The sequence below is a fragment of the Garra rufa genome, chromosome 13 (assembly GCF_049309525.1).
Source record: "Garra rufa chromosome 13, GarRuf1.0, whole genome shotgun sequence".
Classification (NCBI taxonomy): domain Eukaryota; kingdom Metazoa; phylum Chordata; class Actinopteri; order Cypriniformes; family Cyprinidae; genus Garra; species Garra rufa.
In genome coordinates, this window is record NC_133373.1 from 38,723,411 (window position 1) to 38,737,724 (window position 14,314).

The window sequence follows — 14,314 nt, forward strand, 5'->3', positions numbered from 1 at the left end:
CTCAAGAGTTTTATATAGAGAAAGGAAACCAAAAGGAATAACTTTGTGAATCTGATACAGATTATCATTGTGGTATGCATTATATTATCATTATAATATGAGTTAAGTCTGGAATAAAAGAAATACAAGTCTGGTTTGGGGTTGAGTAATATAATATAATATAATATAATATAATATAATATAATATAATATAATATAAAAACTTACAAATAAATACAAATAAAAATACAGTAAAAATAATAATATTGTGAAATATTATTACAGTTTTAAACAACTGACTTCTATTTGAATATATTGTAATTTATCATTTATTTTTGTGATGCAAAGCTAAATCATCTTTACTACAGTCTTCAGTGTCACATGATCTTTCGGAAATCTCGTTAATATGCTGATTTGTTGCTCAGGAAACATTTTTGATTATTATTGTCAATGTTGAGAATAGTTGTGCTCCTTTTTATTATTTGATTATCAAAGTTGAAAATCACAGGATTTATTTGAAATACAAATCTTTCGTAACATTATAAATGTCTTTACTGTCACTTTTGATTAATTTAATACTTATTTGCTGAATTTATACGACGACAGTTTATATATAATATATTTAAAAATAAATTGTATTTCACATAATTACACGGTTTCTTACATAAACTTTGTAAAAAATATAAACCTAAAATCTAAAGACCTTTGTTTGTTCGCAGATTTCCTAGTGAGATATTATGAGCGCTGAATCTTCGCTCTGCTGCTCTCGCCTGCGCGCTTCCCTCATTCCCCTCCAGAGTTCGATGCGCTCGGCTCTCGGCTCTGCCTGGAGTTCTCAGTGCGGCGACAGCGGTGCTGAATATGGCGACAGACGGGATGATTTTAACAAACCACGACCACCAAATCCGGGTCGGCGTCTTGACAGGTAAAGGCCAGAATCCTTAAAGTCATCCTGGGGTTTATTTTGGGGTTAAGCGGCTGCGTATTTCCAGCTGTTTGCCAGCGGTGCCTCTCCTCCCCAAGTGTGTGTGTGTGTGTGTATGTGTGTGTGTGTGTGTGCGTGCATGTGTGCGTTTGTGTGTTTCTCTGCTGGCCAGCGGTGATTTAAAGCCTTTTTCCCTCTTTGCCAGGGATTAATTTACCTGCCAAATCTCTTGCACGAAAAAATAGCCCAGCTTCGGCTAATGTGTATCTGTTGTATTATAATGACATTTCACCGAAAGGTATAGTTTTATTCTGCGGAATTATACATTTTCGTTTGTTAAACCTTTAAAAATAGCTAAACGTTTACGCCGTAGCGTTTCGTGAGCACATTTAATCCAGTAAGTGTTGTATTATTTGAGAAGCACCCGGCCATAAAGACATCGGTGATAGAGATGAGATTTACTGTCAGAGACAGTGGATGCAGTGGGCTCATATTAGTGAGGATGGCTGTGAATCGTGGGCAGAATGCTGGTTTCCTCTCTGCATGACAGTCTTGTTAATGCAAACATGCCTTCGCCGGTCATTTCCATTCGTGCTTCATGTTTTTCAGCGATGCTGGTTTATAACGAATTAAATGTTCGAGCAAAGGTTGTATAATATGCGATTAATTCCCATCCTCTTTCAAAAATGGAAGAAAATCAAATGCAGAATCGAGTTACTGAACGATGGTATTTTGTGCTTGAAATCATCTAAATTGGCAGGATAATACAGCTTTATGCAGAGGGAAAAAAAACTGAAGGCCATGGATTTTCGTGTGATGTGATTGGTGATAACCCTCTCATGGAAATCCGCTGGTGAAGGTGGTAATGTGCAAAGATGGAGAGAGAGAGGAGCTCCATCCAGCTCTGAGGGAAACCCCGCTTCACCTCCCCCCTCCTCACTGCTGTAGAGCGGGGAAACCAGCAGCAGCGGCGGCGGCGCTGTCCATGGTTCTGAATTACAGCGGCCGCTCGGTGAGCGCTGTCCGCGGTGCTGATTTGCTGCGGCCACTCGAAGACCGCTGTCCGCGGTGCTGAATTGCTGCGGCCGCTCGATGAGCGCTATCCGCGGTTCTGTAATGTTGCGGCCGCTCCGTAATCGCTGTCTTCGGAGCTGAATTGCGTTTAGCGCTATACATTGTGCTGAAATATAAGCGACAGTCGCTTCACAATGGGGTATTTGCGTATATGTTCTGGTTTATCATTTAATAGATGTTTTAGTTAGGGCAGGAAACACAGAAGGGGGACACATACCCCCAGTATTAGATCAACGGCTTGGGATTGATTCATAAATTATTTGATTTGGTCCCCAAATTTGATGAAAGCTTTGTTTTTAACAGTACATTAATGACAGGGGATGTCCCATGGGAGTAACCTGAGGATATGTAGTCTGCTCAGTTGCACAATGCATCAAACCTTGTTGGGCTTGAACCTACAACCTATTGGTTAACCAAGCCAGATGTTTAATCAGTTGTCTAGAGAAAATGTACAGAGTAGTATAAGGGCTACTGGGGTATTTGTCTTACATGTTATGCTCTGTCATTTATTAGACTCTTTAATTCAGCATAACCAGACATTAAAGAGGACATTGCCCAAGTATACAGATTAGTGGCCTTTTCAGTAGCTGATTCCAAAAAATATTACATTCAGTCCCTATATGTGTTTTATTCTAAGTAACTATAGCAATAAAAGGTAACTATAAGAAAGCCCCTATTAAGTATATAGAGGAAACAATTTCAGTAGCAAAATGAATTATACCTTGCTGGGTTTAAACATTTAACCATTTAGTAAATAAGAATTTATTTTGTATGGGAACAGGCCTGCTTTTGTACTGACCTGCATTGTTCAGATTTATCAGATACATCAGTACATTTATTACAGATTCAGTCACTATGGTGTGACGTGAGTCCTGCACAAGGGCACAATAGTGACAGTTCATAGATCACTTCTTGTGGGGCTTGGACATACAGCCTTTTGGTTACCAAGCCAGATGATCAACTACTGGATTGCAGGGCAAACAGTGATACTGGGGTATTGCCCTGCATTGTTCTATACAGCTTGGCAATTTATCAGATGCTTTTATCAGTGCACTTTACTAGGACAGTCCCCCTGGAGTAACCTCAGGTTAAATTATCCTGCTCAGTGGCTCAATGGTGATAGTTCATGACTTGCTCCTTTAACCACTAGGCTACAGCACCGCTGGTGTGTTGGCCTGCATTATTTTGTCATATGCTTTAATGTGATTACCATGTCAGCATCGATATCCAACACCCTCGAAACCTCTAGTGTATGTCACCACACATTGTCAGTTAAGCAAATACAAGCCAGCAGATACATACACGAACACGCAGTTGCCACGCTTGTCATGCATCAGATTACTTTTGTGACCTCCTCTATTCAGGGATGACATTTGAACAGGAAGCTCGCCAATATTTGTCTTGGTAGCAAATCTACCATTTCCACTTCTACTAGTGACCCTCTCTCTCTTCCTCTGTATCACTGAAGGCCTGTGTGTTGAGGGAAATGAAGACAGGAAGGTAAAAAGAAAGAGGAGAGAGATATCACAGTCTGTGTGTGTCATCTGACCTTTCAGAAATCTCTCTCTCCTTGCTGTTGCTCTTCCCCGTGTGCAGGTGTGGGATTTTACGTTGTTGAAAAGTGATTTCCTTCCGTATCTCTATCTTGCCAGTCACCTCTGAGACTCTCACTTACAAGCCGTTGAAGTATCTGTATTATCAACCACGTAAAGATAAATGTGTTCAGTGATCAGAGCTGATAGTGTTGACCTTTGACATCAGTCCATGTTGTTACTTCAGTCTTGTGTGCCTGTGCTTGACTAATCATCCAATGACGGAAGGCCCTGTCCACATCTGCTCCATCTTCTCCGATGACAGCAGGGTCATGTGACCAGACCTGTCCCCTTCTCTGGGGTTGAGAGGAGCTTTGGTTGGCATAGCAACACTGTGGAGGTTTTAGGAACATGACAAGCATACAGCGACTCCAAGATGTAGGGTGGGGTCATAGTGTGACACCCGGACACGATACAGATATGATACAGTCGGAACCGTTCAACTTTCTTTCACTTGGATTGCCTATTTAAGTTTCTGTTCAGTGTTTTTAACAACACCGGTTCCATAAAGAGTTTGATTTGTTGAAATCATGTAACACATGAAAAACTAATTTACTGGAGACAAACAGAAACTAGCATGTCATTGGTTAAGAGATTTGTCATGCTGCAATTACAGATCACATGATTTACAGATCCAACCGAAAAAGGTTCTAGTTTCTTATGTGTAGTTTAGGTTCATGTTTTAGTAACTGTTGGGTTTTGAAATATTTAGTTCCACCCCCTTTTCAGCACTATGTCTTCGAATGGCTTCTGTTTTAGCATCCTCACCTTGGTGAGTACTGACCTAAAAATAAACCCGATCTGACCTTGAGAAGGACCGCCATCTTCCTGTCACTTCTACAAAACATGAGTTACTATTAAGGCGACCACGGAAAGTAGTTCAGCTCAGACAACCTTTTAACTGATCAGTGGTTCACACTGGTTTTGTCTGTAAATGCTCATTGAAATATTTTTGAGGGAACTCATATTTACTTGATTTCATCTTCTTTTCCAATCATTAATGGTGATTGATAGTCAATGGTAATGTAGAATGAATTTGAACTGAGGTAGCAAACAGGATGCAGAAGTACTGTTTGAATTTGAATGTAAAGAAGTAGAATTAAAGTTCATTTAAATTAATTTAATGTAATTTTAGTATCTTTTAAATGCTATTGTAGTTTTTATTATTTTTAATTAGTTTTTATATTTTCTGTTGTCATTTTAATGTGAAAGTTTTAGTAATTTCATTGTTTTTATTTTTAATATTAGCGTGCGCGTGCGTGTGCGTGTGTGTGGCCAATAAAGTTTTTTAATTTTAGTTTCAGTTTTAGGTAACAACTATACACCTGGTCATTTTTAACAGTTTAACTCTGACAGCTTTGAATGTTTTTGCTAAAAGTCTTGTTTGAAAGATTTAAACAAAGTTTAAAAAGCCTTGAAGTTTGATGGTTTATACGAACGATAGATAGATAGATAGATAGATAGATAGATAGATAGATAGATAGATAGATAGATAGATAGATAGATAGATAGATAGATAGATAGATAGATAGATAGATAGATAGATAGATAGATAGATAGATAGATAGATAGATGACATCTATGGAAATTTGTACTTGGTTTATGTATTTCATCATATTTAATAACTTAATTGTTGTGCATCAAGGTCAAAGAACACATTTTTTCCTAGAATTAATCACTCACATTACATTTCTTCGAATTGTAGTTGAGTAAAGTCCAATCCAAACATACACTCATAAATTAAAAGTGAACAGATTCTTCAATTCTACATTTTTCACAATCCTGTAAAGCAATTGGACTTATCATTTTCACCCGCCGGACGCTAAAATGGGTGATAAATCCTTGTGACAGTGACAGAGCACTTCTGCTTTAGTTTGACACAGCGCTGTCATTATAGTCATTATATAAAATGCATTACTTTTAACTTGTCACGCTGTTTGTACGCCTCATTAGTAAAGTGCAGCGTATTGTTGCCTAATTGTTGTTATCCGTTAAAGCACAACTAAAACTCTGTGTGCGTGTAAATTGACCTGGTAGTGATCAGAGATTGCAAGCCAGACGTTTCAACGGCATTGCAGTGGTCAGTGTTATTGACACAAATGGAAACGAGAAGCTTTATGTCTTCACCCTGGCATCTCTTGTAAAGGATTTTATTTTACAGCTGTGATTTTACACACCTTTCTGCATGTCACTGAGCTGGATTCTGTCTGAACTTGTGTCCTTCCACAGCAGGACCATTGAAATTCAGTCACTGAACTGAACTGCCAATGAGGAAACTCTCTGCGGCAGACAGCACACATCTCTCTCTCTCTTTCTCTTTCGTGCTTCTTAGCTCTAGCAAATCTGGATGGCACAGGATTGTGTGGGCGGCATTCCAATCTCACATGTGTATCAAAGAGACATGCATCGACCACATTTACACGAGCTGCTAAATTTAGATGCCTGACAAAGTCATAAATAGTTATAAGATACAATCCCCACTGGTTATTTAGCATGACCAATTGAATGTGTGTGTGTTTAACTCTTTTCCTTCCTTGTCTTTTTCACTTTTAATCTCGGTTCTTCTGCCAGGTTTTTGAGTTAGTCACTTGAACGTAAATGCCATGTGACTAATGACTCTATTTTAAAGAACTGTTACATTAATCCCATTTATGGCTGAAAAATAGTAGCATGCCTGATCGCAGGTGCTATTTTTAATTAATACACGTGAATAACGTAACAGTGTGCAGCTCTTTTTAATGCATTTTTATGCTTTTACACTTTCATCTGATGCCTATTCATAAACTACTGAATGTGTGCACATTTTTATCTTATAGATAGATCAAACAATAGATAAACTAGTGGATGGATGGATAAAACAGTGGATAAATGGATAAAATTATGTATGGATAGATAAAAGGATAGTAGTTAGTAAAATGATGCATGGATGGATGGATGGATGGATAAAACGATGAATGGATGGATAAATAAAATGATAAATAGATGGGTAGATAAAATGATGGATGATGAAACGATAAATGGTTGGATGGACTGATAAAACGATGGATGGACCTTTGGATAAAACAGTGAATAAATGTATAAAATGATGGATGGATGGACAGATTAAACAATGGATGGGTGATCAAACAATAGATGGATGGATGGATTTGATGGATGTTAGATAAAACGATAAATGAATGGATAAAACTGAATGAATGGATAAAATGATGGATGGATAGACATAAAACGATAGATGAATAGATGGATGGATGGATGGATGGATAGATGGATGATAAAACAATAAATGGATGGATGGAATGATGGCTGGATGGATAAAACAGTGAATGAATTAATAAAATGATGGATGGATGGATAGACAGATAAACAATAGATTAAAGAATGGATGGACAAAATGATAAATGGATAGATAAAAGATGGATGAATGATAAAACATAAATTGATGGATGAATGGATGGATAGATAAAAGGATGGATGGACTGATGGGTGGATGGATGAATAGATAAAACGAAACAATAAATGGACGGATGGATTGGATGGACTAATAAAACGATGGATGGATGGATGGATGGATGGATAGACAGATTAAACAATGGATGGATGGATAAAACCATGGATAGATATGGATAGATAAAACAGTGGATGGATGGATGGATGGATGGATAGACAGATTAAACAATGGATGGATGATAAACCAATAATGGATGGATGGATGATAAAACAATAAATGGATGAATGAATGGATAGATAGATAAATAAAACACTGGATGGATGATAAATAAAGCGATGGATGGATGGATGGATGGATGGATGGATGGATGGATGATAAAACAATAAATGGATGGATAAAACAATGGATGAATAGATTAAAGGATTGATGGATAGACAAAACAATGGATGATAGATTAAAGGATGGATAAAATGATGGATGGGTAGATAAAAGGATGGATGGATGGATGGATGGATGGATAATAAAACAATAAATGGATGAATGGATAGATAGATAGATAGATAGATAGATAGATAGATAGATAGATAGATAGATAGATAGATAGATAGATAGATAGATAGATAGATAGATAGATAGATAGATAGATAGATAAAATGGTGGATGGATGGATAGATGGATAAAACAATGGATGATTGGATAGATAGTCTGAAGAGTTTAGTTGGCTGTATATGTTTGTTGTTGTTGTCATCTTGCATGCCATGATCTCCATTTGGACAGACTGTATTGTCAGTTACTGCAACACAGCCAAACTAAACAAAGAGTGAGTCTCATCTGGACAAAATGCATCTTTACACTTTAGTGCTTCATTTAAACACGTGTACGAGTGAGTGTGAATGTAAAATGGCTTAATGCATTTAAAAAAAAATGAAAATTTTTGGACTGACCTCAAATCCTCAAATGCCATAATCTAACAGATAAACACACAAATGAATCAACCACGTGCTCCAAATACTCTGACATACTGACCTTTCAAATGGAATTAGGAATGAGTTCATCTTTTCACACACAGGAAATGATTGTGTTTGAGCAGAAAAACACTGACAGGTTGCGTTGAGTCTAGATGTAATGCAAAATGGAGCTTTCTGCAATGTTAAAGTGATCATGAAATCAAAAGTGACCCTGTTTACTTAATATCAGTTCTTGTGCTTATTTTGAATTATTAATTGCAGTGAATGTAAAAGTAAAAAGAAAAAAGTTTTGTCTTTGTAATAATTCCACCGCAAACACATTCTGATATGTAACACCCACTTTACACCAACACATCAATTTCTGATGGATAAGATCAATTTTTAGACTGTTTAATGTTGTTTTACTAATAATGTAAAATGAGTTGTGAGTGTTTGGTGTTGAATTTAAACATGTGGCGAAGAGGTTTTATCTGCACTGGACTCATTAAGTGCCGCTGTAACACACGTGTAATCACCAGTAAAAAGGAATTGTTGTCAAGGGGATGGTGAACATGAGTTTTTGTGTGTTAAGATTAATAGTTTGTGACATTACATGTCATGATACTTTGTAAGAGAACTGTTTCTGTGTGTAGCCATGCTGGAAATTTGTTTTAAGCTTGACATGCTCATAAAAAAACTATTTGGTAATCGGACTTATAAGTGTATGAATGTCATTGCATTATATATAAAAAATATCAAATTTCAATTAGTAAAACCAGTTTTTAATAATCTTCATTTTAATTTTAGTTAGCACACAACACATAAAGCACGCAAGCGTTATATTCTAATTCAGTTCATTGTAAATTTATAAAACGTTTTAATAAATTAACAATTCTCATGTAAGTTTTTCTTATTTTATTTTATTATTGGAAAAATAGGTCTTTGTCTGTTTGTAATGCTAAAACAATAGAAATAGTGTTAAAACCAGTCAACTTGACTTCAATCAAAAATTACCAAAACACCAGCTCATATAAGAACACTGAGACTTCAAATGATGAAGAAAAATGAAGTTGGTGAAGAGAAAAGATCCTGCAGCACTTGAGACACTTAATTTGATATTTTGTACCTAATGCAATGACATTCAGACACTTTTAAGTGTCCAAATATTTTCTGGGGTCACTGTAACTCTGTATAAACACGTTAATGTATCTCTACATATCAAACCTGCAGAATTTGAAGCTGAAAGAGAAACTTTCCCACAGTATTTGTGTTGGGTCTTGTGTATAGTGTGTGTTTGTTTATGCAGCCGTGTGTATGTGTGTGTGTGTGTGTGTGTGTGTGTGTGTGTGTGTGTGTGTGTTCTGATGAGTCACCTCATGCTTCATTGCCGTCCATTGAACGCTTCTCTTTAATTAAGGAAGTGGGGATTAATAAAGTCGTCAGTGACCTGCCCACTCACAAACTCTCATTCTCCCACATGGGTTTCACCACATCACGATTTGTAAAGTTGTGGGAGAAACAGCATTCGTGTCCATGGCTGCCAGAGCAGTGAGGATACCTTTATTTCAGTGTTATTTTAGTAGTGTTTATATACTATTATGGTATTATTCATCTTTTTATTTAGCTTTTAATTTTAAATTTTCACTTTTCATTTTCATTTCATTGATTTTATGTGCATTTTTTTTACTTTATTTTTCATTTTAGTTTTATTAATTTTAGTAGCTCAACTTCTTTTCTTCTCTGTTAGCTACCAATGTCACATTTACAATTTTATAATTTTTGCTTTATATTCAATTTCTTTGCATGAAATATTTAGTATTTAAATGTTTATGGATAGATGGATGGATGGATGGATAGAACAATAGATGGATGATTGGATGGAGTGACGGATAATTGAAATTACAGATATTATGTTGGATGGATAGATGGATGAAATTATAGATAACTAAAAGGATAGAAAAATGATGGATGGATGGATGGATGGATGGATGGATGGATGGATGGACAGACAGATAAAATGATGGATGATGGATAGAGAGACAAAATGATGGATGGATGGATTAATGGATTGATGGGTAGATAAAATGATGGATGCATGGATGATGGATAGACATAAAATGATGGATGATGGATAGATCAAAACATGGATGGATGGATGATGGATAGACAGATAAAATCATGGATGGATGGATGGATGGATAGATAAAATCATAGATGAATGGATGAAATAATAGATAATGGATGATGGATGGATAGACAAAATGATGGATGGATGGATTAATGGATTGATGGGTAGATAAAATGATGGATGGATGGATGGATGGATGGATGGATGGATGGATGGATGCATGGATGATGGATAGACAGATAAAATGATGGATGATGGATAGATCAAAACATGGATGGATGGATGGATGGATGATGGATAGACAGATAAAATGGATGGATGGATGCATGGATGGATGGATGGATAGATAAAGTCATGGATGAATAATAGATTTAATGATTGATGGGCGGATGGATGGATGGCTGAAATGATAGATAACTAAAAGGATAAATAAAATGATTAATGGATGATGGATAGACAGATAAAATCATGGATGGATGGATATACAGATAAAATCATGGATAGATGCATGAATGGATGGTTGATAGACAGATAAAATCATGGATGGATGGATGGATGAAATGATAGATAACTAAAAGGATAGATAAAATGATTGATGGATGATAGACAGATTAAATAATAGGTGTTGGATGATAGACAAAATGATGGATGGATGGATGGATGGATGGATTGATGGATAAACAGATTAAATTATGAATGATGGATAAATAGACTAAGTGATGGATGGATGGATGGATGGATGGATGGATGGATGGATGGATGGATGGATGGATGGATAAATGGATTAATAGGTAGATAAAATGGATGGATAATGGATAGGCAGATTTGTATGATGTACGATGGATGAAATGTATGATGGATGATAGATAAAAGGATGGATAGACAGACTGATAAAATGATGGATGGACAGACTGATAAAATGATTGATGGATGGATGGATAGATGGACAGATAAAATGATGGCTGACAGATATATAAAATGACAAATGAATGGATGGATAGACATAAATTGATGGATGGAAGGATGGATGGATTAAATGATAGATAACTGAAATGACAGATAAAACTTTGGATGATGGATAGATGAAATGATAGATAAATAAAATGGATGGATCTAAAGAATCAAAAGGAAACAGTTTTAATAAAGAAAATGAAACCATTTTACTCTTGTGTGGCAGTCCTAATGTCCAGTGCGTGCTGAACGTGTGCAGACTCAGCTCAGTAAGCATTCAGCTTCTCCTTAAACACCACAGATGTGTTTTATCCTTGTTGACTGACGTGGGAAAAGAGTAAATTAGGTTTTGGAGGCTTCAATCCTCTTCCCTGCCTAAATTTAACCTCTTTCTCTGATGGCTTGTCGGTTCCTCACTAACACCCACTCCAGTGCGCTGGATTCTTCTGCACGAGCTGTAAAAGCCACTGCTTTACTTGCCGGCTTTAAATAATGGAGCAAGGTGCTTTTGCGGGGCAGAATGTGTGTAATGGCAGGGGTGAATAATTCAGCCTCTTCTACTCTCTGTCCTGTTCACTACCACCATTATAAGAGAAGACACTCAGATCATGCAGTCACACATAAAATCTTAACATCGGTCTCTGGCCCCGTGCACCGGGTCCGGCTCGCGTGGTCCCTCGGAGGGGCCGGCCTGAGGTCAGGGCTTTCGGGACGCTGATGCTGATGGACAGGGAGGGAGTGGGGCTGAACTCAGGTCTGCTGAGAGGAGCAGATATCTTCTGGTGAGCTGACGCAAAGGGTTTGGTTTGCCCTTATGAGTTATAGTGTGTAATATTGGAAAATCCTGCTTAGATGTTCAAATGTGCTGGAGGGTCAGGGATTTAAAGGGACAGTTCAGCTAAAAAATGTTCACTATGCTGTTCCGCCTAGTATTTTAACAGCGGTTATTTCCCACACAATATAAGCACTTCCCTTTCAATAAAGTGGTCCATGACTATGATCTAAGGGTCAGTTTAGGGTCAGTACGATTTTTTTTGTTTTGATTTTTAATGAAGTCTCTTCTGCTCACCAAGGCCGCATTTATTTGCCCAAACATACAATAAAACATTAATATTGTAAGATATCGTATGATTTCATCAAATTAATTTTCTATTGTAATATATTGTAAATTGTAATTTATTTTTATGATGTAAAGCTGAATTTCCTGCATCATTACCCCAGTCTTCAGTGTCACATGATCCTTCAGAAATCATTCTAATATGCTGATTTGCTGCTCAAGAAACATTTCTGATTATTATAAATTTTGAAAACAGTTGTGCTGCTTCATGTTTTTGTGGAAACATTATAAATGTCTTTACTGTCACTTTTGATCAATTTATTGCATCCTTGCCAAATAAAACTTTTATTATCTTCAAAAATATTATCTTCAAAAAGGTTATTATTGGTACTATTAGTAATATAAATATTTCTATGGACTCTATGAAATCTATAGGCTTCATTTATACTGTTTTGCTGCTTTTTGGAACTTAAAATGCGTCCGTCTGCATTTTCTTTCATTTTGTAGAGTAGAGCAGCGAGAACAGTTTCTCCTTTTGTGTTTATACTGGTTAAAAGACAAATGTAACCAAAATTATCAAGCAACAACAAAAGAATAGAAAGTGATAAACAACTTTATAGAAATAGAACAGGAAAATGCAAGTGATGCTTTTCTATGCAAAACTCACTATTTTTATTTCTGTGATCCTTTTTCCTAGGTTTTCTTCCCAGTTCAAAATCATGCACTCAAAAAATACTATTCTAGGTTTTTCTACTTCAAAATTTTAATGTTTCATTTACTTTGTTTTATGCTGTTTCCTTGTAACTATGAGAATGCTATGAGCCAATTTCAGGGTTATACTTTATTTTGATAGTCCATTTTAGACATTCTACTAACTAAAAGTGACTTTGCAGCTAAATGTCAATTTACTCCCATTAATTTGCGACTACATGTCAATTAACTCTCATTTGATTATTAGTATACTGTAGGTTAGGGTTAGTAAAATAGTCAAATAAGTTGACATATTTGCAAAGTTACCTATGGTCAGTAGGGTTGAGGGACAATCAAAATAAAGTGTTAGCACATATTTAGCAGACAGTCTACTAATACTCTGATGACTGCTAGTTGACATGTAGTTGAAAAGTTACTTATAGTTGGTATAATATTTAAAGTGAACTGTCAAAATAAAGACTTACCAATATGTGAAAATTGTAAAATGTACATCCAATTTTGTTTTCAGTTCAGGTCCAAACTGTAAGTTGCATTAAGGATGTAGACAGAAAATGCAGTTGTTAATGAAAGTGACACTTATGTGACCAAAAGCTAAGAAAATGTACCAATGCACCAATGTGGGCATCCGTTGACCAATTAGAATATATTGTAGCAAGAGTAAGAAACAGATGATACGTGCCTTAAAAACAAAAACATCATGTTGTAAATGTCACAGCAAGATGAAATACAGAGAAGATCTTAGAAAAGGGAGGCCTTAAAAGAAGGCAGGATGAAAAACGAGCGAGAGAGGATGAAATGGGCAGCAAAGGATCTGCAGTGTTGTAGTGGTAACAGTGAAGCTGTGCTGTAATTGCTGATGTCGTCCGGAGAATTGAATGCGATGAAGGCAGCTGCTTACAGCCAGATTCATTAGGACAGCTGTGCTCAGAGCAGAGAGACAGACACAACCGGAAAGATTGTTGTGTCTTGGGAAATAAGCAGATTCCAAAATCTGAGCGCGAGAGAGAGAGACAGACAGCTGGAGTGGAAGCGAGAGAGACAGGGTTAAGAGGAGTCTCTCTGTCAGGGGAAATAAGTGCACTGCAGAGTCAGGAAACTCCAGCCATGAGCAGGAGGTTTGAAATCGCAGATGCTGTAAAGCAGCAGCAGCAGCAGCAGCGATGCAGCAGAGAGAGAGAGCCGAGGGTCTTCCCTTACTGCAGTGTGCTGAACGCAGCCCACCACTGCATACTAAACAACACCACACGTGACCACAGCAATACTGCACTTCATACAGCATACTAAACGACTGCAAATTAAGACCTTAATACAGCAGGGATGCATTAAACTGATTAAAAGTGACAATAAAGATATGTTGCAACGATTTGAATTTCAAATAAATGCTGTTCTTTTGAACTTTCTATCATCAAGGAATCCTGGGAAAATAAAACGTATCACAGTTTCAACAGAAATATGAAGCAGTGCAACTGTTTCAACATAGATATTAATCAGAAATTTTTCTT

At 36.7% G+C, this 14,314-nt stretch overlaps 1 protein-coding gene across 1 annotated transcript in view; it reads left to right on the top strand.

The window, feature by feature from the left end:
• The first annotated feature begins 790 nt into the window (after positions 1-790).
• Positions 791-14,314, top strand: part of LOC141283827 (gephyrin-like) — a 64,548-nt gene continuing 51,024 nt past the window's right edge. The window contains exon 1 of the mRNA XM_073817146.1: positions 791-904. Within this exon, the coding sequence (XP_073673247.1) occupies positions 841-904 (64 nt within the window). The 5' untranslated portion in view covers positions 791-840. The remainder of the gene's footprint in view (positions 905-14,314) is intronic.